The sequence below is a fragment of the Dipodomys merriami genome, unplaced genomic scaffold (genome assembly GCF_024711535.1).
Source record: "Dipodomys merriami isolate MVZ:Mamm:240054 unplaced genomic scaffold, mDipMer1.0.p SCAF_3, whole genome shotgun sequence".
Lineage (NCBI taxonomy): Eukaryota > Metazoa > Chordata > Mammalia > Rodentia > Heteromyidae > Dipodomys > Dipodomys merriami.
Window position 1 is genome coordinate 58,071,534 of NW_027204492.1, and position 23,825 is coordinate 58,095,358.

Genomic DNA, 23,825 nt, shown 5'->3' on the forward strand with positions numbered 1-23,825 from the left:
TACTAGATATTACAAACAAGGGAAACCATGGGACCTATGTTTCTTTGGGCTTGGCTTACTTCACTTAATATAATTTTTTCCAAGTTTTTCCATTTCCTAACAAATGGGGCAATGTCATTCTTTCTGATGGAGGCAGAGAATTCCATTGTGTATATATACCACATTTTCTTGATCCATTCATCTACTGAGGGGCATCTGGGTTGGTTCCATATCTTAGCTATGGTAAATAATGCTGCAATAAACATAGTTGTGCTGGTAGCTTTAGTGTGGTCTTGTTTGTAAACATTTGGGTAAATGCCCAAAAGTGGGATTGCTGGGTCATAGGGGAGTTCTATGTGAAGTCTTTTGAGGAACCTCCATACTGCTTTCCAAAGTGGTTGAACAAGTTTACATTCCCACCAACAATGAAGTAAGGTTCCTTTCTGTCCACATCCCCTCCAGCATCTGTTGTTGTTAGAGTTCTTGATTTTTGCTGTTCTAACTGGAGTGAGGTGATATCTCAATGTTGTTTTGATTTGCATTTCTTTTATGGCTAGGGATGTTGAACATTTCTTCATGTGTCTATTGGCCATCCTTCTTTCTTCTTCAGAGAAGTTTCTCTTTAAGTCTTTCGCCCACTTATTTATTGGGCAGTTGTTTCTTTGAGGATTTGTTGTTGGGTGGTTTAATTTTTTGAATTCCAAGTATATTTTAGATATGAGACCCTGGTCCGTTGTATGGCTAGTAAAGATCTTCTCCCAATCCGTGGGGTTTCTATTGATCTTGCTAGCTATGTCCTTTGCCCTGCAGAAGCTCTGCAACTTTATGCTATCCCATTTGTCCAACCTTTCTTTGATTTCTTGTGTTTCCGGGTCTCTATTCAGAAAATTTCGGCCTGAGCCAAGGAGACCTAGGGTTTCTCCTATTCCATCCTGTAATGTTTTCAGAGTGTCTGCTTTGACTCTGAGGTCTTTGATCCATTTGGAGTTGATTCTGGTGCAGGGTGATATATAAGGATCTAGCTTAAGTTTTCTACATGTAGTTAACCAATTTTGTCTGGCTTCTTTTCTTAACTAACAGTCAGATTTCAATTACAATAGAATGCGTTCCCAACTTTTCTATGTTACTGATATCCCCAGTCATAAATCAATGCAGTTCATTGCTGTAATTCCTGACTAAGCATATGATCATGTACATTGTTTTATTTTAGTGTTTAGTGGCTACTAATTTTATCGTCTAGATGATGCTGTAAGTTTTATAGTAGAGGAGAACCAACAAATTTTATATCTTTCATAACATCCATCATATTTGGGGAGCATATCAATTGAATGTGACTGATGTGACATGCAGTTTGAGATGTTTTCCTCTTAATAGTAATCAAGTAATTCCTGATAGTACAGAGCTTGAGGTAAGGTGAAGAGAGCCTATAATTTCTTCCCTCATTCACCATGAGCAACCACTCACATATAACTACCATATGACTACTAATTGAAACTTTCAAAGGCTCCATGAAGGCATCATCTTTTAACAAAACTCTGAGTGTGTGTGCGTGTGTGTGTGTGTGTGTGTGTGTGTGTGTGTGTGTGTGTGTTTGTTTGTGTGAACTGAACACTAACTGTTCAATCATTTGGTCTGGGCAGTGTGAGAGAGTTTCACTGAAAGAGAATCTCAAGTTTGGTGACCTGGCAGCACCTCTCAAATGTCTGTCATGAAACTACTATAATCACAAGGATGCTGAATGTTTACAACTATCCAGATGGAGAATAGTAGAGGCCTGGTCATAGATATAACTGATATGTCCGGGGGTGGGTAGGGGGACAGAGGCAGCCCTACTGCAGGCAGCCATCTCTCCTTCCCCCTCCCCACTCTTGGGTTCTGGGCTGAGGCCAGGGACTGTCCGGAGCTGATCTCGGGCTCTCATTGGCCGCTGTCTTTCGTGACGTCACGATCATGATGAGAATTGATGATCGGACACGCTGATTTCATTGTCTGAGGCGGCAGTGGAGACCCTGGAAAATTCTCGCGGAATCCTCCTGCCCCAGCACTGACCTGATCTGGGATCCTTTGATCCCTTCCGTGACCACATCACACACGAGGTAAGCGCCCAAGCTGGGTGGGTGTGAAGGGGGAAGGAGGGTGTGAAAGGCATTGGGATAAAGCTGTGCCCAATGGGGGGGGGGTGTGGGGTGGGGGCGGCTGTAGGTTCTTTGGCCTAAAGAGGCAGCCAACAGATTTGTGTAGCTTCTAGGGAGCTAACTGTCTCTGCCCTTCTAGCAAACGTTGGCAGCAGCATGAGGTTACAAACAGCTGAGAATAGAGAAACAGTGGGTATTGCCAGACAGCGCAGGACCTTGCTCTGACACAGGGCTATGTTTGGGTCGCACTTCGGGCCAGTGGTTATAGGCAGTGGTGCTTCTGCTTCTGAAGAAAGGAGAGGGTTGAATTCTACGAACACTTCTAGATTTCACTGGACAGTAGATTTCTCACAGCCCTACTCAAACGCACCCAGGGCGATGCGTCTGCGCATTAGCAACTTGGGGCAGAGGGGGGGGGCGGTGTCACGTAGAGAAAAGGCTTGGAGTTTGCGCAGGCGCTCTTTACCTTTATCTGGAGGGGGTGGGGCTGAGCACTGTCTGGGCTGAATTGGCCTTAGGATATTAGAAATGCTTGGCTGAGGATCTGCCATTTATTTTGAATATGGCTAATCAATATAAGCAACCCAGAATGAGCCTGACAAAGTTGAGAAGGCAAATTCTTAACTTACAGACATTTTGATTACAAATTATGGAAAGAATTTGTGGGATAGAAAGTTTTTAGATGAGAAACCAGGTGGAAAGAAAAAAGAACATTAATTATTAAAATAAATCAAACTTTCAACCTTTTAGGAGGAGGTCTGATTTGAGGTGACCTTCAGTAATTGTGAACATAAAACGCTTTGGAAATACTCGGAATGAGATCCACTGTAGGGAATCAGTGAAAGCAGATTTCCTTTCTTCTCTCCCCTAATCCACACTGCCCCTATCTCATAAATCTTTAGTCTCTGCTTAAGGTTTGGTGCTGTTCTTTTTCTTCTGTGTTTAAACTAGAACCACTTAAGTTAAATTCTATTTTAGGGGACTTGAACACCTGCTTCACGTTGAGAGAGGACTTGTTACTCAGTGCTTATGAGGAACACTCTTGCCATCTCTTCTTGAGGAATTGTACAGTTAGTGTTATTAGTTCCCTTCACAATCTGTTCATTGAGTCCTATTTCATGGAAGAATCTAAATTTTTCCCTGTTTCTTATAGCCAAGAGTTTTTGGCAAATTTTATTTTGAAATTCCATTCACATTATTCGCTATTTAGAATCTAAACTTTTATTATTTCCCCACCAGTCACTAAAAGACTATCCTAGCCAGTGCTCATTTATGCCCTCAATCCTTAACGTACCCCTTCACCACCACCACCCCCAAAAAAATACTGGTCTGTGAACCAAAATGTTCTTGGCTCCTTATTTTGTAATTTCAACCCAAATTCCAACAGGATTTAAAATATTTCAGAATATTATGTATTCTTATTGAACTGTAAAAGTCTTATTTTACTGATCTTCAGAGTACAACTCTCTTTAAGGTTGTCTGAACCGTCTACCCCCATAACTTTGCTTATCATTCCATGATATCTCAGCATATATTCACTTCTATATAATTATAAAAGTTACATTTCTATGTAAGTGCCTTTAGAATCCATTCAGCTGTCATGTACATTACCTCTCCTATAATTCTTATACCAGTTCTTATGTGTATCTCTTCTGTCTGTGGCCTTATTTGCTCTGTGGTGTATGTGGACTGGCCTGCTTAAATAGACTTAGCTAGCCTCATGGGATAGGATAAGACAATACTATACACTTTTCCATCTTGTCTACAACACCCAGGTCAATAATCAAAATAGGTATTTAAGCTTTTTTCTCTTGATAGTAATTCCTTGGAAAAGGAATAACATTGTTAGAAAGAGAACGACATCCATATGACAACTGGCTCATCATCAGGCAAGGGATCCCCTAATGTGTGGATAAACCTGAATAACTTAGGGAAAAAGCATTATGAACATAAATATCTAGGGAATGGCTTCCTGATAGATCATGTCTTCTTAAAATCAAGGGACTATTACCTTTATTTGTAATTTTCTCAATGGAAGATACTGTTTGGAAATAGTTTGTCATTCTACACTTCCCTTTAATGACATTGCATCATATATCTTCTCTCTAAGTGTACTAAGTACTCACTTTTTTATTTCATGATACCTGTAATTGTCTTATTTAACTATCCATAATAGTTTACATTTGTGCATCTCTTGAATTGCAGTTCATTATCCAAATGGTTGCCATAATTACTATTATATTTGTTGCTACTTTTCTATTTATTTGGTTTCAAACTGCACTGTTCAATGTAGCTCAAGTTTTACTTGAGTGATAGAGTGATGATGATTTAGAGACATTGTACAGATTTCTCATTGACATCTGATTACTTTGAGGTACCACCTGAATATCATGTCAAGTTTGGGAATAAAAGTAGTTCAAAAATTACTTTAACCTGTAAATTTGAAAATAAATTACATAGATTATTGTGGAGGTAAGCTGGAAGAAACTTTTCAATGATTACACAGACTCCTCATTTCACATATGAGAAATCTGAAGCTCAGAGAAGTATCTTGCCAGCATTAATATTAGGCATTACTCTCACAAATAAATATAATATATAAAAGATATACTATATACTATATAATATATTCTATAACATATGATGTGTGTTGTGACATATACAATGTATTATATATAGTATAGCATGTATATGGTATATTATATCATATATATGGTATATAATTTGTCATGTGACACATATATTGTAAATCACATAAATCATTTATGATATATGATATATAAAATATATTATACTAGTTAAATCCCAGCACATTTAGACCCTTGCCACATGCCTATGAGGTAATTTATGATATTATTTCCCATTTTACACCTGAGAAGCCAGATGCATGAAATAGTTGACTTTTCCAGGACTATACAGGTATCAAATTCAAGTTAGGAAACAATTATGAGTCTGTCTGAATCATTGCCAATTTGCTTAGGTCCCATGGTTTCCCTTATTTGCAATAACTAGTATATGTCTGGGACAAGCAGAAAAGCTAAGATAAGATGATGTTATGGGAAATGAACCCCAAGATAGGGACACAGGTGTTTTTTGTCTTCCTTGCTATTGTTTCTAATGTATTTATAAGGTACTATGTGATTTTTTGTTGCTTTGTATGTCCCTCCCCCATGGTATAACCCCTGTATTTGTTGTTGGTATAATTTGGGGGGGGGAGGGAAAAAACAAAATGTTTAAATAAGGATACAGATTAACCCATTACAACAATGAGATATACAAGACTCTCTGTTGAAAAATGAACTTTACAATTTAGGCAGGGGTTGGGGGGGTGAGGGGTGGGGGTGTAGTTGAGGAGGTGGGAGGGATGGGATGGTAGGGGAAAAACAAAGGAGGAGGTAACAATGCTGGAAAGAAATGTACTCATTACCTTGCTCATGTAACTGTAACCCCTCTGTACAGTATTTTCACAATAAAAATTATTTTTAAAAAGAATGGTATTGTAATGCATTTTTTACAGAAATTTCTGGATTACCAGTTCATTGTGAGTTATAGATTTGTGTATACTTGTATAATTTATCAGGAATCGTATTATTTCTAGAAAACTACTGGTGCTTGTATTTATTTTAAATACTTTATTAAATATACTCAAAATACATTAATTAAAATACATTCAATTGTAACAATAATACACTGTCAATCTAATAGATTTTGAGGTATAATATGTATCTTTTGATTTTCATTTATTTATTTTATCTATTTTTAATATGTATTCTTATAGTTTTAATTCTATCTGATTACAATTGCATTATATGGAAGGTATTTTAACACATTGTAATCCTCAATGGGATAAAAAATTGAATTGTTGGGGCTGGGAAGGTGGCTCAGTGGTAGAGCGTTTGCCTTGCATGCATGAGGCCCTGGGTTTGATTCCTCAGCACCACATAAGCAAAAAGACAAAAGCCGGAAGTGGTGCTGTGGCTCAAGTGGTAGAGCACTAGCCTTGAGCTGAAGAGCTGAGAGACAGCGCCCAGCGCCCAAGCACAGAGTTCAGGCTCCACGACAGGACCCCCCCCCCAAAAAAAAAATTGAATTGTTGGTATCGATTTTAAGGGAAGTCGCCTAAAACTGAAGTGTTTGGTGTCATGTACTAACATTGAGTATACTATATTTATATATGCAATGTGAAAGTAAAAACTGATAATTCTAGGAAGGTAAATAAAGAAACAAAGGTCTAGACCTGGGCATACAACTCAGAAGTAGAACACTTGCCTAGTATTGTGAGATCTTGGGTTTGATCCCTACACAACACATACACATACCACACATACCCCCCTACATAGAGAGCTGGAGAGTTGGCATAATTACTCTTAGTTTCTAGTCTTCAAATTCTTCATTACAATAATTTCAAATCTGCCCGTGATTTTTTATTTTTTAATATTTTTATTATAAAGTTACTGTACAGAGGGGTTACAGTACATGAGTAAGTTAATGAGTATATTTCTTATCGAGCATTGTTACCCCTTCCTTTGTTTTTCCCCTACTATCCCTTCCCTCCTCACCTTCCCAACTACTCCTTCCCCACCCTCCCCTCAAGTTGTAAAGTTTATTTTCACATAGTGTCTTGCACGTCTCATTGCTACAATGGGTCAACCTGTATCCTTGTTTCAGCATTTTGTCATTTCCCTTCCTTCCCCAAACTAGAAAATGTATATACAAGATAATGGACACCAGAATCAAATACAGTGACAACAGGGGTTATACCATGAAGGAAGAACATACAAAAGAAACAAAAAAAATCACATAGTACATTAAAAACAACAGCAACAAAGAAAAAAACTTTGTATCTATATCTTGGGGTTCATTTCGCTTAGCATCATCTAATATGGTCATATGTACATAGTTTTTTATCTTTTCTGCTTGTCTGGTAAGATTATCCTAGATGTATACTAGTTATTGCAAATAAAGGAAACCATGGGACCTTTGTTTCTTTGGGTCTGGCCTACTTCACTTAATATAATTTTTTCCAAGTCTTTCCATTTCCTGACAAATGGGGAGGTGCATTCTTTCTTATGGAAGCACAGAATTCCATTGTACATATGTACCATATTTTCTTGATCCCTTCCCCAAGCAACAAATCCTCAAAGAAACAACTGCCCCATTAATAAGTGGGCTAAAGACATAAAGAGCGACTTCTCTGAAGAAGAAATAAGAATGGCCAATAACACATGAAGAAATGCTCAACTTCTCTAGCCATAAAAGAAATGCAAATTGAAACAACATTGAGATTCCACCTCACCCCAGTTAGAATGACTATAATCAAGAAATCTAATAAAAACAGATGCTGGAGGGGATGTGGCCAAAAGGGAACCCTACTGCATTGTTGGTGGGAGTGTAAACTTATTCAACCACTTTGGAAAGCAGTATGTAGACTCCTCAAAAGAATCCACACAGAGCTCCTTTATGACCCAGCAATCCTACTTTTGGGCATTTAACCTAATGATCACAAACAAGGCCATACTAAAGCTACCAGCACAACTATGTTTATTGCAGCATTATTCACCATAGTCAAGATATGGAACCAACCCAGATTCCTGTAATTTTTTTTTGTGCCAGCTAGTAGAAAAATTACCTGGAAAGAGACACAGATGTAGGTACACTGAAGCTGGATACTTCAGGTTGCACCATGACAGTTAAGTTGAATTTTATATATGCTATCCATGAAGACAGTACTGTCTTACCTATTGATCTCCCATTACGTTATAACTAAATTTTTAAGTCCAATTAAGCTAATCCTTAGCATATTCAAACCTATTATTTGCCAAAAAGTCTAAAGGTGAGGGAAATATCTCCTCAATCAATCTTCTCTTGGAAATGGAGACAATTTCTCTTATGGTTCTTAAAATAGCCATGTAAACAGATAACATACATGCCTTCGGCAGGCATTTTTTTTTGGGGGGGGTCTGGTCGTGGGGCCTGAACTCTGGGCCTGGGCGCTGTCCCTCAGCTCTTCAGCTCAAGGCTACTGCTCTACCACTTGAGCCACAGCGCCACTTCCGGCTTTTTCTTTTTGCTTATGTGGTGCTGAGGAATTGAACCCAGGGCCTCAGGCATGCTCTACCACTGAGCCACCTTCCCAGCCCTTCAGCAGGCATTTTTGCTATGTAAGCAATCCTTTGAACGTGGTGTTTGTGCAAGGTCAAACACTTAGTATGACTGAAGATTTATAGGCTGATGCCATTCTATTTTCTGTATATTTGATGAGTGGTAGGTTCTATGTCAGTGAACTCAAGTAGGCATGATCTTATATTTTTTTAGTAAAAACTTTGTGTGTTTGCATATTTGACACCTGACTACTCTCTTTCTGAGCCTATACTATGTATGACATTTTTATACATATAAAGAATGATGTTTAGTGGAAAAGGACTGTTGTGTGAACCCTCTATATCTTCCATGGCACAAGGCACATAGACCTTTATTCTTTCCTAGCATCAAGCCAACCAACTCTTCATTGAGTTTTATGAAATAATAAATTTAAAAAATTATATGCTTGGTACTACACCAATTTATTGCTTTAATACATTCTTATTTTGTTAGCTTGGTCTACCTGTTGTGTGTTTTATGGATAGAATAGCTGTTCTATTAAAGAAAGTAATTATCTGAGACCCATTTTCCAAATAGCTTTACCCTTTTATGGACCAACAATTTTTTGTATGTTGAAATATTCTCAACAGATCTACAATTGGAAGACACCTAGGGCACTATCAAATGTGGGAGAAATACTATACTCTCCTTTAGTGGGAAATTTTACATTAGATATTAGTATTCTCAACCGTGACTCAACTTCATCATTCTAAGACAACAGTGTAACCACTACAAGTTATTTGTGAATATATAAATTAGTGATTAAAGTAGTCACTAAGGAATTTCATTAAGAATCTCTAGCCTTCCTTTCAGTAGTGGTAAATGGTAAAATGATGCTGAAGGCAAGTTTGAAGTATTTTTCCAAACTAGAAATGATAAAGAGAAAAACATTTTTTCAATTCTTTATTTTTATATAGAGCCAATTTACTTTCCTGGCTGAGTTTGCTGTATTGGTATATGTTAAGTTCTTGATATTTAAAGTATATTCTATGGAATTCCAACATAAGCATCATCTGAAAAATGTTCAGAAATGGCAAACTTCTTGACACAATTTCAGAGAAATGAATCAAAAACTGCAATTTTGCCTGTCCTGGAGCTTGAACTCAGGGCCTGGGTGCTGTCCCTGACCTCTCTGTGCTTAAGGTTACCACTTGAGCCACAGAGTCACTTCTGGCATTTTCTGAGTAGTTTATTGGAGGTAAGCCTCACGGACTTTCCTGCTTGGACCATGATATTCAGATCTCAGTCTAATGAGTAGCCAGGATTACAGGCATGATCCACTAATGCCTGGCCAAAATCGGCATTTTAATGAAATCCCTGGGTGGTTTATATATACACATTAAAATCTGAGAGGTACTGATACAAAGTGAAATATGCCTTTCTGTACAACCTAGATTTTAAAATTCCAGTGGTCATGCAAGAGTGACTTTCCTTTCTCTCAAGTCTAATATTGGGGATTCAATATTCTGCTTATTACTGGAATTGAAACCTTTAGGCTGATAAAGAAAGTCAACACTTAATCTTGTCAACTTGTTACTGAGGTGATTAATTAATGTCATGGGTTGAATTGCACTTTCCATTCAGATGTTAGAATCCTAACCCATAAGCATCTCAGAATGTAATCTTATTTCTAAATAAAGTCATGCAGATGTAATTAGTTAAATTAAGATTAGGTCATACTGAACCCAAAGGGACTCCTAATCCAATATAACTGTTGTTCTTGTAAAAGGGGAATGTTTGGGTAAAAGCACAAATATTGAGAGAATTCCATGATAGTATGTAGATCATCTACAAACCAAAGACAGATGCCTAGAACAAATTCTTCCCACACAGTCCTCAAAATGTAACAACCCAAGGACCTAGGGATTCAGTCATAGACACTTATCCAGCATATTCAAGGCCCAGGGTTCTATTCTCAGGATAAAAACAGAACCAACCCTACTAATAAGCAATTAAGACTCCAGCCTTCAGAAGTGGTGGAAAAGAAGTTTTTATTAGTCACTCATTTAGTATTTTATGACAGCAGTGCTAGCAAACTAACAGTTCGATAATCATTTACATCCTCCTCAAAAGCACTTATTTAGTCTGTGTTCTATAATATTCTAGACATTGTAAAAGTGATTTAAATATTAAATAACAGGATATTGTAATATGAATTTTTTTTTAAATTTTTTTATTGTAAAGATTCTATACAGAGGGTTACAGTTACATGAGTGGGGTAATGAGTACACTTCCTCTTGAACATTGTTACCCCCTCCATTGTTTTCTCCCTACCATCCCCTCCCTCCCTCCCTTCCCCAAGGTTCTTTTTTTTTTTTTTTTTTTTTTGATTGTGATTAAGTGATTACTTAATTTCCGGAAATTCACAGTATTGTGGAATAATGATGCTCATTTAAAGTCACACGTTCATTCTAACTTTCCTGGAGCAAATTGTCTATCACAGTCTGTAATATATAACGGTGTTCATATGTTATATACCATACACGTGATCAGCAGCATGGGGATATTTAGTAGTGGTTCAACCAGATGAGTGGGAGTTCTTTGTTTCTTAAGTCCTGTTAGTTTTGTCATATCACCTAACATTTTGGATTTATCATCCGCTTATCAGGGAGACCATGTACTGTTTGTCTCTTCGTTCTTGGCTTACCTCGCTCAACATGATTCCTTCTAGCTCCATCCATTTCCCTGCAAATGCCATTATTTTGTCATTTCTAATGGCTGCATAATATTCCATTGTGTATAGATACCACAATTTTTGGATCCATTCATCTGTGGTGGGGCATCTAGGTTGTTTCCATATCCTAGCTATTGTGAACAGTGCTGCAATAAACATGGAGGTGCACGTGTCTTTGTATATTGGTTCCTGTTGTTCAGGGTAGATGCCTAGAAGTGGTATGACTGGGTCGTAAGGGAGGTCAATCTTTAGCTTTCTAAGGACCCTCCAGACTGCTTTCCAAAGTGGTTGTATGAGTGTACATTCCCACCAGCAGTGTAATAGCGTTCCTCGTTCTCCACATCCCCTCCAGCATTTGTCGTTGGCTGATTTGTGGATGTGGGACATTCTGACTGGGGTAAGGTGGTATCTCAGGGTTGTCTTTATTTGCATTTCCTTCACCACCAGGGATGATGAACATTTCCTCATGTGTTTCTTTGCCATTTTTATTTCTTCATTTGAGAAGTCCCTCTTTAGTTCCCTTGCCCATTTAGTAATTGGTTTGTTAGGTTTGGGAGGGATTAGTTTCTTGAGTTCCCTGTATATACAGGATGTTAACCCCTTGTCTGATATATTGCTGGTAAATATTTTTTCCCAATTAGTTGGTTGTCTTTCTAGCTTGGTTGCGATAGCTTTATCTGTGCAGAAGCTTTTTATTTTAAGGTAGTCCCATTTGTCGAGTCTCTCTCCAATTTGTTGTGACCCTGGGACTCTGTTCAGGAAGTTCCTTCCTGTGCCTATTAGTTCAAGTGTCTCTCCTACTCTGTCCTGCAGTAGTTTCAGAGATTCAGGTTTAATGTTAAGGTCTTTAATCCATTTTGAGTTGATGTTGGTGCATGGTGATAGGCTGGGGTCCACTTTTAGTTTTCTGCATGTGGCTGCCCAGTTTTCCCAGCACCAGCGGTTGAAGAGGCTGTGTTTCTTCCATTGTATGTCTTTGGCTCCTTTGTCGAATATCAGCTGGCTGTAGGCCTGTGGATTTATTTCTGGGTCTTCTATTCTGTTCCATTGGTCTTCGGGTCTGTTTTTGTGCCAGTACCATGCTGTCTTTGTTATTATAGCTCTGTAGTAGAGTTTGAAGTTCGGCATGGATAGCCCTCCCATATTGTCTTTATCCCCTAGAATTGTTTTGGCTATTCTAGGTCTTTTGTTGTTCCATATGAATTTTTGGACTGTTTTCTGTATTTCAGAGATGTACGTCATTGGGATTTTAATAGGAATTGCGTTGAATTTGTATATTAGTTTTGGAAGTATTACCATCTTTACTATATTAAGTCGGCCTATCCAGGAGCATGGGAGGTCTTTCCATTTCCTAGTGTCTTCTGCAATTTCTTTCTTTAACTTTTTATAGTTCTCATTAAATAGTTCTTTTACATCTTTGGTTAGGTTAATTCCTAAATATTTTATTTTTCGGGAGGTTATTGTGAATGGGGTTGCTCCCTTTATTTCCCTCTCTTCCTGTACATTATCAGTGTATAGGAAGGCAACTGATTTTTGTGGGTTTATTTTGTATCCTGCTATTTTGCCAAAGTGATTTATGATTTCTAAGAGTTTGGGGATGGAGTTTTTGGGATCTTGGAGGTATAGTATCATGTCGTCTGCAAAAAGGGATAGTTTAACTTCTTCTTTTCCTATGCGGATCCCTTTAATGTCTTTTTCTTGCCTTATTGCCCTGGCTAAGGGTTCTAGGACTATATTGAAGAGGAGTGGAGACAGTGGGCATCCTTGCCTTGTTCCTGATTTTAGGAGAATTGGTTGTAGCTTTTCCCCATTAAGTATAATATTGGCTATTGGTCTGTCATAAATGGCTTTTATTGTTTTTAGAAATGTTCCTTCTATTCCTATTTTCTCCAGAGCTTTTAGCATGAATGAATGTTGAATTTTGTCAAAGGCCTTTTCTGCATCTGTAGCGATAATCATGTGATTCTTGACCTTGGCTCTGTTGATATGTTGGATTACATTTATTGACTTACGTATGTTAAACCATCCCTGTGTCTCTGGGATGAAGCCTACCTGGTCATAGTGAATTATTTTTTTTGTGTGTTTCTGGATTCTGTTAGCTAGAATCTTGTTAAGGATCTTTGCATCTGTGTTCATCAAGGAGATTGGCCTGTAATTCTCCTTTTTGGTTGGGTCTTGCCTGGTTTGGGGATGAGTGTGATATTGGCTTCGTAGAATGAGTTTGGGATAGCTCCTTCCTTCTCTGTTTCTCTGAAGAGCTTGAGGAGTATGGGTATTAGTTCTTGTTTGAAGGTCTTATAGAATTCTGCTGTGAATCCATCTGGTCCTGGGCTTTTTTTTGTTGGAAGACTTTTGATAGCTTCCTGTATCTCATTATAGGATATTGGCTTATTTAATTGGTTAACTTCTTCTTTGCTCAGTTTGGGCAACTTGTATTTCTCTAAAAATGCATCCATTTCTGCCCGATTTTCTTCCTTTAGAGAGTATAGCTTTTGAAAGTAGTCTGTTAGAATTGTTTGGATATCTTGGGTACGTGTGGTGATGTTTCCCGTGGCATCCCTAATCCTATTAATATGGGTTTCCTCTCTTCTTTTTTTAATTAATCTAGCCAATGGGCCATCAATTTTGTTTATTTTTTCAAAGAACCAGCTTTTTGTTTGGTTTATTTTGGTTATGGTTTTCTGATTTTCTAATTGGTTAATCTCTGCTTTTAATTTGGTTATCTGGCTTCTTCTAGTAGCTTTAGGTCCCATTTTTTCCTGTTTTTCTAGCTGTTTTAATTGCAACATGAGATTATTTACTTGGTCTGTCTCCATTCTCTTGATGTGGGCACTGAGGGCAATAAATTTGCCCCTCAGGACTGCTTTTGCTGTGTCCCACAAGTTTCTTTGTGAGGTGTTTTCATTTTCATTGAGTTGTAGGAAATGCTTTATTTCTTCTCTGATCTCTTCTGTTATCCAGGCATTGTTAAGGAGTGTGCTGTTCAATTTCCATGTATTGGAGAAATTTCTGCGGTATGCTTTGTTATTGAGAGCTAGCTTGATTCCACTGTGGTCAGATAGGATACAGGGGATTATGTCGATCCCTTTGTATTTGCTTAAGTTCCTTGCATGAACTATGATATGGTCTATTTTGGAGAAAGTTCCATGAGCTGCTGAGAAGAATGTGTACTGTGTTGTTTTAGGGTGAAATACTCGGTAGATGTCAGTTAATTCCGCTTGCAGTATGGCCTCTCTTAATTCGGTAGCTTCTTTGCCAATCCTCTGGTTGGTAGACCTGTCCTTTGGTGAGAGTGGTGTGTTAAAGTCTCCTAGTATTATCGTATTGGGATCTATTTTATTCTGTAAGTTTGAGAGCATTTGTTTGACATATCTGGGTGCACCAATATTTGGGGCATATAAGTTGATGATGGTTATATCCTCCTCTTGGATTGTTCCCTTTATTAATATGTAGTGTCCGTCCTTGTCTTTCTGTACTGATTTTAATGAAAAGTTTATTTTGTCAGATATCAGGATAGCTACACCTGCTTTCTTACTGGGGGCGTTTGATTGGTAGATCCTTTTCCACCCCTTCACTCTGAGTTTGTTTGTATGTTTGGCTGAGAGGTGGGTCTCCTGAAGGCAACAGATGGATGGGTCTTGTTTTCTTATCCAGTCCTCAGTTCGTTTTCTTTTAATTGGTGAATTCAGCCCATTTATATTAAGAGAAAGTATAGAGAGATGCATTGTTGTCCCTGCCATTCCGTTTTCCTAAGTTTTTCTTTTTTCCTTTCCTCCTGTGCTTGCTCAGTTAGACTTTGAGTAACGCCTGTTTGGGGCAGGCCCCAGTTCCTGGCTGCTTTCTTCAGGTTGTGTCCCCCCTCTTAGAATTCTTTGTAATGCTGGCTTAATGTTTATGTATTCATTTAGTTTTTCTTTGCTATTAAAAGTTTTCAGTTCTCCATCAAATGTGAATGCTAGCTTTGCCGGGTAGATCAGTCTGGGTTGGCAGTTATTGGCTCTCAGGGCTCGTATGGTGCTTTCCCAGGCTTTTCTTGCATTCATTGTTTGTGTGGAGAGATCTGCAGTAATTCTTATTTTTTTCCCATTGTAGTATAGCTCCTTCTTCATTTTTGCTGCATGCAGGATTGTTTCCTTATTATTCAGATCTATCATTTTTACTATAATGTGTCTAGAAGTGTTTCTCCTGGGGTCTTGCTTGTTGGGTGTTCGATAAGCTTTTGTGATGTAGTTAAGATGGTCGTTTTTGAGGTGGGGAAAATTTTCATTGATTATCTTGTTAAATAGGTGTTGCATTCCCTTGCTCTGGAATTCCTCACCTTCGTCCACTCCAATTATGCGAAGGTTAAATTTTTTAGCATTATCTGCTTGCTCTTGAATATCCCTTTGGTTTAATTTGAGTAATTTTTCCATATCTGTCACTTTTTGGTCCAGTTGGTGTATTCTGTCTTCTGTATCTGACACTCGACCTTCCATTTCATTCACTCTGTTGACAGTGGCTTCTATTGTGGTTTGCATGGAGGAAATGGATCCCTTTATGGATTCAATGTTGGTTCTCAGAGTACTGATCTCACCTCTCAATGAGGTATGCATTACCTCTAATTTGGCGTTTATCTCACTTCTTACTGAGGTTTGTGCAGCTTCTATTTTTGCATGCATCTCTTGTTTGATACCCTGTATCTCTTTGGATAGATCATCCTTGTGCTCTTTCAATTTCTGATCAATTTCTCGCTTTATTTCTTGAGTCATTGCCTCCAGCAACCCTTGGAAGTAGCCTTTGTCTTCCATTCCTGCTTTGCTCCCACTGGGGCTCTCCCCTGTGTGGCTGCTGGCTTTTGAGGTGAGCTTGCTGTCCTGGGTGGTAGTAAACCTTGTGATTTTTCTCTGTGATTTTCGCATGGAGGTTCAGGAGACTGCTCTTCAATTTTGTTTTGGTGTGTCTGTCTTTGCTTGGTTGCTGATTCTGTATTGGTAGAGAGAGTCTGTGCCTGATCTGGGTTCTGTTGGGAGCCTATTTCCAGCTGCTATTCTGTCTTACTTAGGATTCTCAGCTCTCTGCTGTAGATTGCTGGCAGTTCCCGCCTTTGGAAGGGTTGAGCAGCCTACACTGCTTGTGTTTGCTCCTACGGGTGCTCTTGTGAAGAACAGATGCTCTGGATGCACTCTCCCAAATGCTGGAGTCTGCTATGGGCTCCTGATGTGTTTTTGTTTGTTTGTTTTGGGCTGGTTGTGGGCTTGAACTCTAGGTTTGGGTGCTGTCCCTCAGCTTTTCAGCTCAAGGCTGGCACCCTACCGTTTGAGCCACAGCACCACTTCTGACCCTTTTTGCTTTTGTGATGCTGAGGAATCAGATCCAGGGCCTCATACATCCAAGACTATCACTCTATTGCTGAGCCGCCTTAACAGTCTGAGCTCCTGCTTACTATCAGGTGCTGGCAGCCTGTGTTGCCCAATTCCCAGTCTAGGGTATATGGGTGGAGTTTTGGTGGGGTTTGGGCTTCTCTTGTCCTGGGCCTCCAGGTCTTTTGTTGTCACAGGCGTGCTTCCCGGGGGAGTGTTGTTTCCTGGTTTTCTCCCCTCTGTTGAGGCGTATGCTCAGCTTTTTACTTCAATTGGGAGGAGTTGGTTGTGTTGTTCAGGCGCCGGATCCCCGGGCCTGGTTCCGGCCCCAGCCTGGAGCGCGCTTGTTAGGCCTGTGCTGATGTGTATACCACCTAGGTTATGCAGCCTGGAGCGCACTCGTTAGGCCTGTGCTGATGTGTATACCACCTAGGTTATACAGCCTGGGGGACACAGTTCAAATTTCTTCTACTGTTGGTAGTCTTGACCCAGGGGCGCTGTTCCTGGCTTGGGCATTTAAGCTCCCTTCCAGGGGTGCTCTTGCTCTAGCCTGGCCAGCTGAGTGTGCTCCACGGGCTGGTGGAGCTCTCAAACAGTTCCCAGTTTTAGTGGGTCCTGTGGTCCGGGTGTTGGGGTAGGGAGTCTAGGTCAGGGTCTGGGGATTCCCTCCAGCTCTGGTCTCCCTTGAGGGATACACTTCCCCTGTGGGGTACTCACCCTGGAGCTGGTTGTTTCTGTGTGGTGTAGGTCGTCAGTTGTTGTTGCAATCCGGGCTGGGTTGGGCGGTGGTGGCTCTGTGTGATTCTTTTCTGTCTCTGCCTCTGTCGAAGCTGTCGGGTCAAGAGTGTCCCCGCTCAGACAGCTTCTTCGCGGTACCTCTGGGGCCCGAGTGGCCCCGCCGGGTCGTTGCGATCGTGATCGGGCGGGCGGGTGGGTGGTCTGCAGACAGTTCCCTTTGCGCGCTGCTGGCGGTTTTGGCGGGATGGAACCTCTCTGCTCGGGTGGAGAGTGCCGGGTCGTTGCGATCGCGATCGGGCGGGCGCGCTGCTGGTGCCGAGCGGCTTTGGCGGGATGGAGCCTCTCTGCTCAGGTGGAGAGTGAGGGGTGGGGGTGGGATCCTCGTGGAGACTCCCGGCTGGTAGGCTTCTCTGTTCCTGGCGATCCGCTGTTCTGTAAACCAGTACCTGGTGATCTGAAAGCGGCCCCCTGTGTCTCTGCTGTGTCGCTTGGGGCTCCCGCAGCCCCCGCCGGGCCGGCTGGCCGGCGGCTTGGCGCACTGCCGCGCGGCCAGTAAAGGTTGGGGGAGGGGTCTTCGCTTTTCTTCTGAAATTCTTCTTTTCCTCTGTTTCTTTTTTGTTATTCTCCGCCTCTGGTTTTTCTCTGAGTGTTCGTCTTTTTGTTGTTGTCGGTCTCTTGGGGAGATTAAGCGTTGGAGCTCGAACTCTCTTTTTGGTTGGAGAGAGCTGTGGCGTTTCCCTACTGCCCCGTCGCCATCTTGGTCCCCCCTCCTGTAATATGAATTTGAGTTAAAACCTCTGGTCTTAGTTTATTGAACTGTGGAATGACCTTCCCTTTATTATATTTAAAGGTATTTTTAGCTTTAAATTTCTATGATTCTATCACTTTCTTGAGTTAAATTAAGTCTCAAATACAAGTGAATTCCTTAGAATTGTTAAGCCTTTCTTCATTACGCTTTTATTAGAGTCATCCTAGTTGTTCATTAGCCACTTTCTAACCTTGCAGTGGCACTTTAAATGTGTCATAAACATTGAGAAACTCCCTTGTCCATTTAGATTTTTGACCTCCTTGAATTGATGTAAGACTTATGTTGAAACCATAATACATTAATGGTGCTATGTATGTGAGACATACTCAATAAATAGGTGTATATATTGCCAAATGTCTGATATTATGTTATTTCCATAGTGGCAGCCTTTGGGAACGGTGCCTTGGAGAAGAAACTTCTTTTGCTATAGGCTCTATTCTAATTCTCAGCACTGTGGGATATTTTAAAGTAATGTGTTTCAGAATTCACAGATGAAACTATAGTTTCTAAGTAGCTATTTTTTCAAAAGTGGCTATTTGCTTAGCTTAAGTAAAATATTATCTGTAAATGATTAATTTCTATACCTGATTAACAGCACAATTGCTACTCCTTTGACTCATATGCATGATAAGAATAGCCAAGAGAAATACAGTGTCAAAAAGCATTAACAGTTAATGTTAATCCTATTCTTCAAATAAAGTATGTTTTTTGTTTGGCAATATCATGTACTTTTGATTTTGTTACAGGTTTCACATGAAGCAATAGCTCTCAAACTTAAGTTTGAAGATACCTAAGAGTCCAAGGACATAATTTCAGACCATATTTCAGGATATATTTTATGAAAATTTTTCCAAAACAATTTTAAAAGCTATTTTTAAAATTAATATCTAGTTTGACATTTGATAATATATTAAGAGATGTATCCAGACATATCCAAACCTATCACTCAGAAACAACACTTTATCTGTAATATTTGGCCAATTTTCTTTTTTTTCCTCTTCATTGAAAAGGTGATGAGCATTAGGGTTACAGTTACATAAGTAAGGCAATAAGTACATTTGTTTTTAATCATTGTTACCCCATCCCTCCTTATCTCCCACTTACCCCTCCTTATTTGCCCCTCCCTAAGTTGTAATGTTCATATCGAACATATTGTCAAGTGACTATCAATGTTTCTGTGGTTCATCCGTTGTCCCGCTCTTTGTGTGATTCCCTTTCCCTTCCACGTATTGCATTATATAATGTACAAAATACAAGGTACAAAATACTAAGAGAAATAAAGAAAAAATAAAACAATAGAGAAAAGAATGAACTACATACAGGGTATAATAAGAACCTCTTGTTTCAGTAAGTTGGAGTTCATGTTGATATGCTTCATTATATGTATGCACTAAGCAGTTGGGTTACTGAGAATCTGTTAAGAATATCATATATAAATTCTAGTTCTAACAAAAGAGGGAATGAGGCCTACTTTTCTTTGGGTCTGGATTACTTCACTCAATATATTTTTTTCCAAGTCTTTCTATTTCCTAACAAATGGGGCAATGTCATTCTTTCTGATGGAGGCATAAATTCCATTGTGTATATATACCACATTTTCTTGATCCATTCATCTACTGAGGGGCATCTGGGTTGGTTCCATATCTTAGCTATGGTAAATAATGCTGTGATGAACAAAGTCATGCTGGTGGCTTTAGTGTGGCCTCGTTTGTGGTCATTTGGGAAATTCGAAGAAGTGGGATTGCTGGGTCATAGGGGAACTCTATGTTTAGTCTATTGATGATGAACCTCCACACTGCTTTCCCGAATGGTTGAACAAGTTCGCGCTCCCACCAGCAGTGTAGTAGTGTTCCCCTTTGATCAAATCCCTGCATCTGTTGTTAGATTTCTTGATTATGGCTATTCTAACTTGTGTAAGGTAGAATCTCAATGTTGTTTACATTTGCATTTCTTTTATAGCCAGAGATGCTGAGAAATTCTTTATGTGTCTCTTGGCCATTTGTATTTCCTCTTCAGAAAGGTCTCTCTTTAGCCCACCTTTTAATGGGGGTGGTTGTTTTTTTTGGGGGGGTTATTTTTGGAGAACTTAATTTCTTGAGTTGTAGGTATATTTTAGATATGAGACCTTTGCCTGTTGTATGGCTGGTTAAGATCTCCCAGTCTGTGGGGTTTTGATATATGTCCTTTGCCAAACAGAAGCTCTACAGTTTAATGCAACCCATTTGTCCAGCCTTTCTTTGATTTGTTGTTCTTATAGATTTTATTAAGAAAGTTTGACCTGTGCCAAGGAGCCCTAGAGTTTCTACCATTCCTTCTAGTAATATTTGCAAGGTATCTGCTTTTACCTTGAGGTCTTTAATCCATTTGGAGTTGATTTTGGTGCAGGGTGATATAGAGGGATCTAACTTTAGTTTTCTACACGTCTTTATCCAATTCTGCCAACATCATTTATTGAAGAGGCTGTCTTTCTTCCATCCTATTTTTTGGCTTCCTTGTCAAATATTAGGTGGCTGTAGATCTGTGAGCTCATTTCTGGGTCTTGGAATCTATTCCATTGGTCCTCAGGCCTGTTCTTGCAGTAAAACTGTTTTGAGTACTATGGCTTTGTAATAGAGTTTGAGGTTCGGTATTGAAATTCCTCCAGCATTGTTTTTCTTGCTAAGGATTGTTTTTGCTATTCTGGGTCTTTTTGTTGTTGTTCCACATAAATTTTTGGATTGCTTCTTCTATTTCATTGCACAAAGAAGTTGGCTGGGTATTGCTTTGAATTTGTATATAGCCTTTGGCAGTATTGCCATTTTCATGATGTTAATCCTCTCAATCCAGGAACATGGCTTTAATTTCCTTTTTCAGATTTTTGAAATTTTCATTGTTTGGTTAAGTTAATACCTAGGTATTTTATTTTTTTGAGGATATTGCAAATGGAGTTGCTTTCCTAATTTCAGCCTCTGTCTTCTCATTGTTGGTATAGGGAAAAACTACTGATTTTTGAGGATTGATTTTATGCCCTGCCACTTTGTCAAAGTTTGGATCAGGTCAAATAAATTGGCAGTGGAGTCTATGGGATTCTCTAGATAGAGAATTATGTCATCTGCAAAGAGGGAGAGTTTTACTTCTTCTTTTCGTATTTGGATCCCCTTTAGGTTTGCCTCTTGCCTTACTGCTCCAGCTAGGAATTCCAATAGTATATTGAAGAGGAGTGGAGAAAGAGGACAGTCTTGTCTAGTTCCTGATTTTAGAGGAAATGGCTTTATATTTTCATCATTAAGTATTACACTGGCAGTAGGCTTGTCATATACAGCCTTGATTATATTGAGGAATATTCCATGGGTTTCTAGTTTCTCCAGAGCTTTCATCATAAAAGGATGTTGGATCTTGCCAAATGCTTTTTCTTCATCTATGGAGGTAATCATGTGGTTCTTGTCCTTGCTTCTACTGATGTGTTGAATTACATTTAGTAATTGCATAATATTGTGCTCGTTTCAGCAGCACATATACAAAAATTAATAATTGCATATATCGAATCAGCTTTGCATCCCTTATGACAATTTTTTAACTTGGGTTTTTACTTTCACTAATTTTGAAAAGAGGACACTACAATACACAGTCTTTCATTCAACTATATATTAAAAAATAACCACATAGTCATCTGATGTATTATGATGTAGGTATCTAATGGAGTAAGAGTTAAATATCCTAAGGCAGAGGACCTCAGGGACTCAGAAAGATAGATTTTGTTGGTTTAAGAAAGATTTTTTTGTATTCACTGCTTTCAAAGGAAGAATAAAAGAGACATACCCATTGCAGTTGGATTTGGCTTTGTATTCTATGAACATTTTAAAGACTTAAGCATTTTATTTTATTAAAAGAGTTTGTGAGGATATACTTTTATTACTTTAATTGATTAAAAACTGTTTGTAATTATAAGTGTATGATCAACATGATTTTTTAGACAAATTTGTCTATGTAGCCCAGGCTCTCCTGGAACTTGTAATACTACTTCCTCAGCCAATGAGTGCTAGGATTATTGGTTTGTACCACTAAATCTGGCCAACATGATGTCATGAAATAGGGCTATACATGTGATATATGTGTTAAATAGCTAAGTCAAAAAATTAACATACATATAACTTTACATAGTTATCATTTTTGTGATAACACTTAAAATTTACTTTTAACAAATTTCAAGTAATCAATTTATTGTTACTTTTATGTATAGTTAGCATATGACTATATTTTACAGTAGACCTTTTGAAATTATTCCTTCTGTGTAACACTTTTGAGTTCTTTGTCCAGTGACTACCCAATCCCAACTCTTGCTAACCACCAGTGTACACTTTGCTTCTATAAGTTCAACTGGTTTAGATTCTACATTTAGCAAGACTGTGCACTATTTTTCTCCATGTCCAGCTTATTTATTTTAACATAATATCTTAGAGTTTCATTTATATTGTTGCAAATAATGAGATTTTCTTATTTGTTGTGGAACCTAACATTGCATATATATATATATATATATATATATATATATATATATATATCACATTTCTTTTATTTGTTTCATTTATCAGTAGAGCCTTAGGCTGATCCCACTATGTCTTGGCTATTGTAAATAACATGGCAATGAACACGGAAATGCAAATACCTCTTCAACCTGCTGATGTCATTTCCTTTGAATATATACGCCATAATACTATGACTAGATTATATGATAGTTCCATTTATAATTTTGGGGGGAAATTGTTGTTTCTATAGTGATTGTAGTGATTTATACCTAAAATTTTATGAGTTCCTTTATTGTTGAGGGGAAAAATCTATGTTTTCACCATTTAGTTTATAAAATGTACCTGTTTCTTTGCATACTGTTTCTACATTATATACTTGTGTGTTTCTACAGTGTTACCTACTTACCACTAGATGGTGTGCTTTGAGGTTATCTTCCTCTAACCCCTCTGGAGCATATATACTTAAACTTTTTCTCCTGGAATTTTGTAGACTGATGGATAGAAAATCAAGAGTAGGGGCTGGGAAGGTGGCTCAGTGGTAGAGCGCTTGCCTTGCATGCATGAGGCCCTGGGTTCGATTCCTCAGCACCACATGAGCAAAAAGAAAAAAGCCAGAAGTAGCGCTGTGGCTCAAGTGGTAGAGTGCTAGCTTTGAGCTGAAGAGCTGAGGGACAGCGCCCAGGCCCAGAGTTCAGGCCCCACGGCCAGACCCCTCCCCCAAAAAAGAAAGAAAATCAAGAGTAGGAGGAATAAAAAACCTGATAGTCCTTTATGTTACACAAAACTACTACACAAAACTATCTACACAAAACTACTCAACTTTTTACGTCTATTGTAACAATAAAACTCAAGAAACACTAAAAGGATGTCTATCTAGAGTGAATGAAGAAATGACACTATTTTTTAAAATTTAATCACCAATGAAAATTCCTTCTGAGCAAAGAGTATGAGAAGGGATGATTGGAAAAGGTAAAAAGAGAACTATTAGGGATAAATTCTCATAATAGTAAAAGCTAAGGGACAGAGAAGGTTCTTTTGATATAATGAATTCATAATCACTTTTTCAAGGTTTGCCTATGATAAATTCCATACAGTTTCTCTCAATAGTAAATTACAATGCAGGCTACATATTCAAGACATTAATTTGTACTCTTAAGTAAGGTTGTGCAATGTTAGCATCAATGCCTTGGCAGCACAAAACCTTATAGACTAGTGAAAGGTCAAAGTGATTTACTTGTACAATTTGTTTAGGACTAAAAATCTAAAAGGAAACAATTTTGTTAACAAATATGTAGGACTGATGGTACTGTTTAGTTCATCAGGAGATGCTAAAAATCATGATCATTGTCCTATGTTCTGTAGGTGTGTATATATGACATGTTTTGAAAGTGGAACAAAAATTACAGGGACAATAGTTCATTTATGTTTGCAGTTTAGGCTCTGTTTAGATTTCTGTCACTCAACTAATAATCTGTTTGAAAGTGATCTAGTACTCTTTTATAGTAG

At 38.7% G+C, this 23,825-nt stretch overlaps 2 protein-coding genes across 2 annotated transcripts in view; one reads left to right on the forward strand and one right to left on the reverse strand.

Moving 5' to 3' along the window:
* Window positions 1–21,170, reverse strand: part of LOC138839810 (uncharacterized) — a 145,640-nt gene extending 124,470 nt beyond the window's left edge. Inside the window, exons 1-2 of the mRNA XM_070039344.1 lie at window positions 20,830–21,170; window positions 16,986–17,776 (exon numbers count right to left, since the gene is read on the reverse strand). Coding sequence (XP_069895445.1) covers window positions 17,107–17,776; window positions 20,830–21,170 — 1,011 coding nt within the window. The 3' untranslated portion in view covers window positions 16,986–17,106. The remainder of the gene's footprint in view (window positions 1–16,985; window positions 17,777–20,829) is intronic.
* Hdx (highly divergent homeobox) overlaps window positions 1,999–23,825 on the forward strand; it is a 122,246-nt gene continuing 100,419 nt past the window's right edge. The window contains exon 1 of the mRNA XM_070040122.1: window positions 1,999–2,075. The gene's annotated coding sequence lies outside the window, so the exon portion shown is untranslated. The remainder of the gene's footprint in view (window positions 2,076–23,825) is intronic.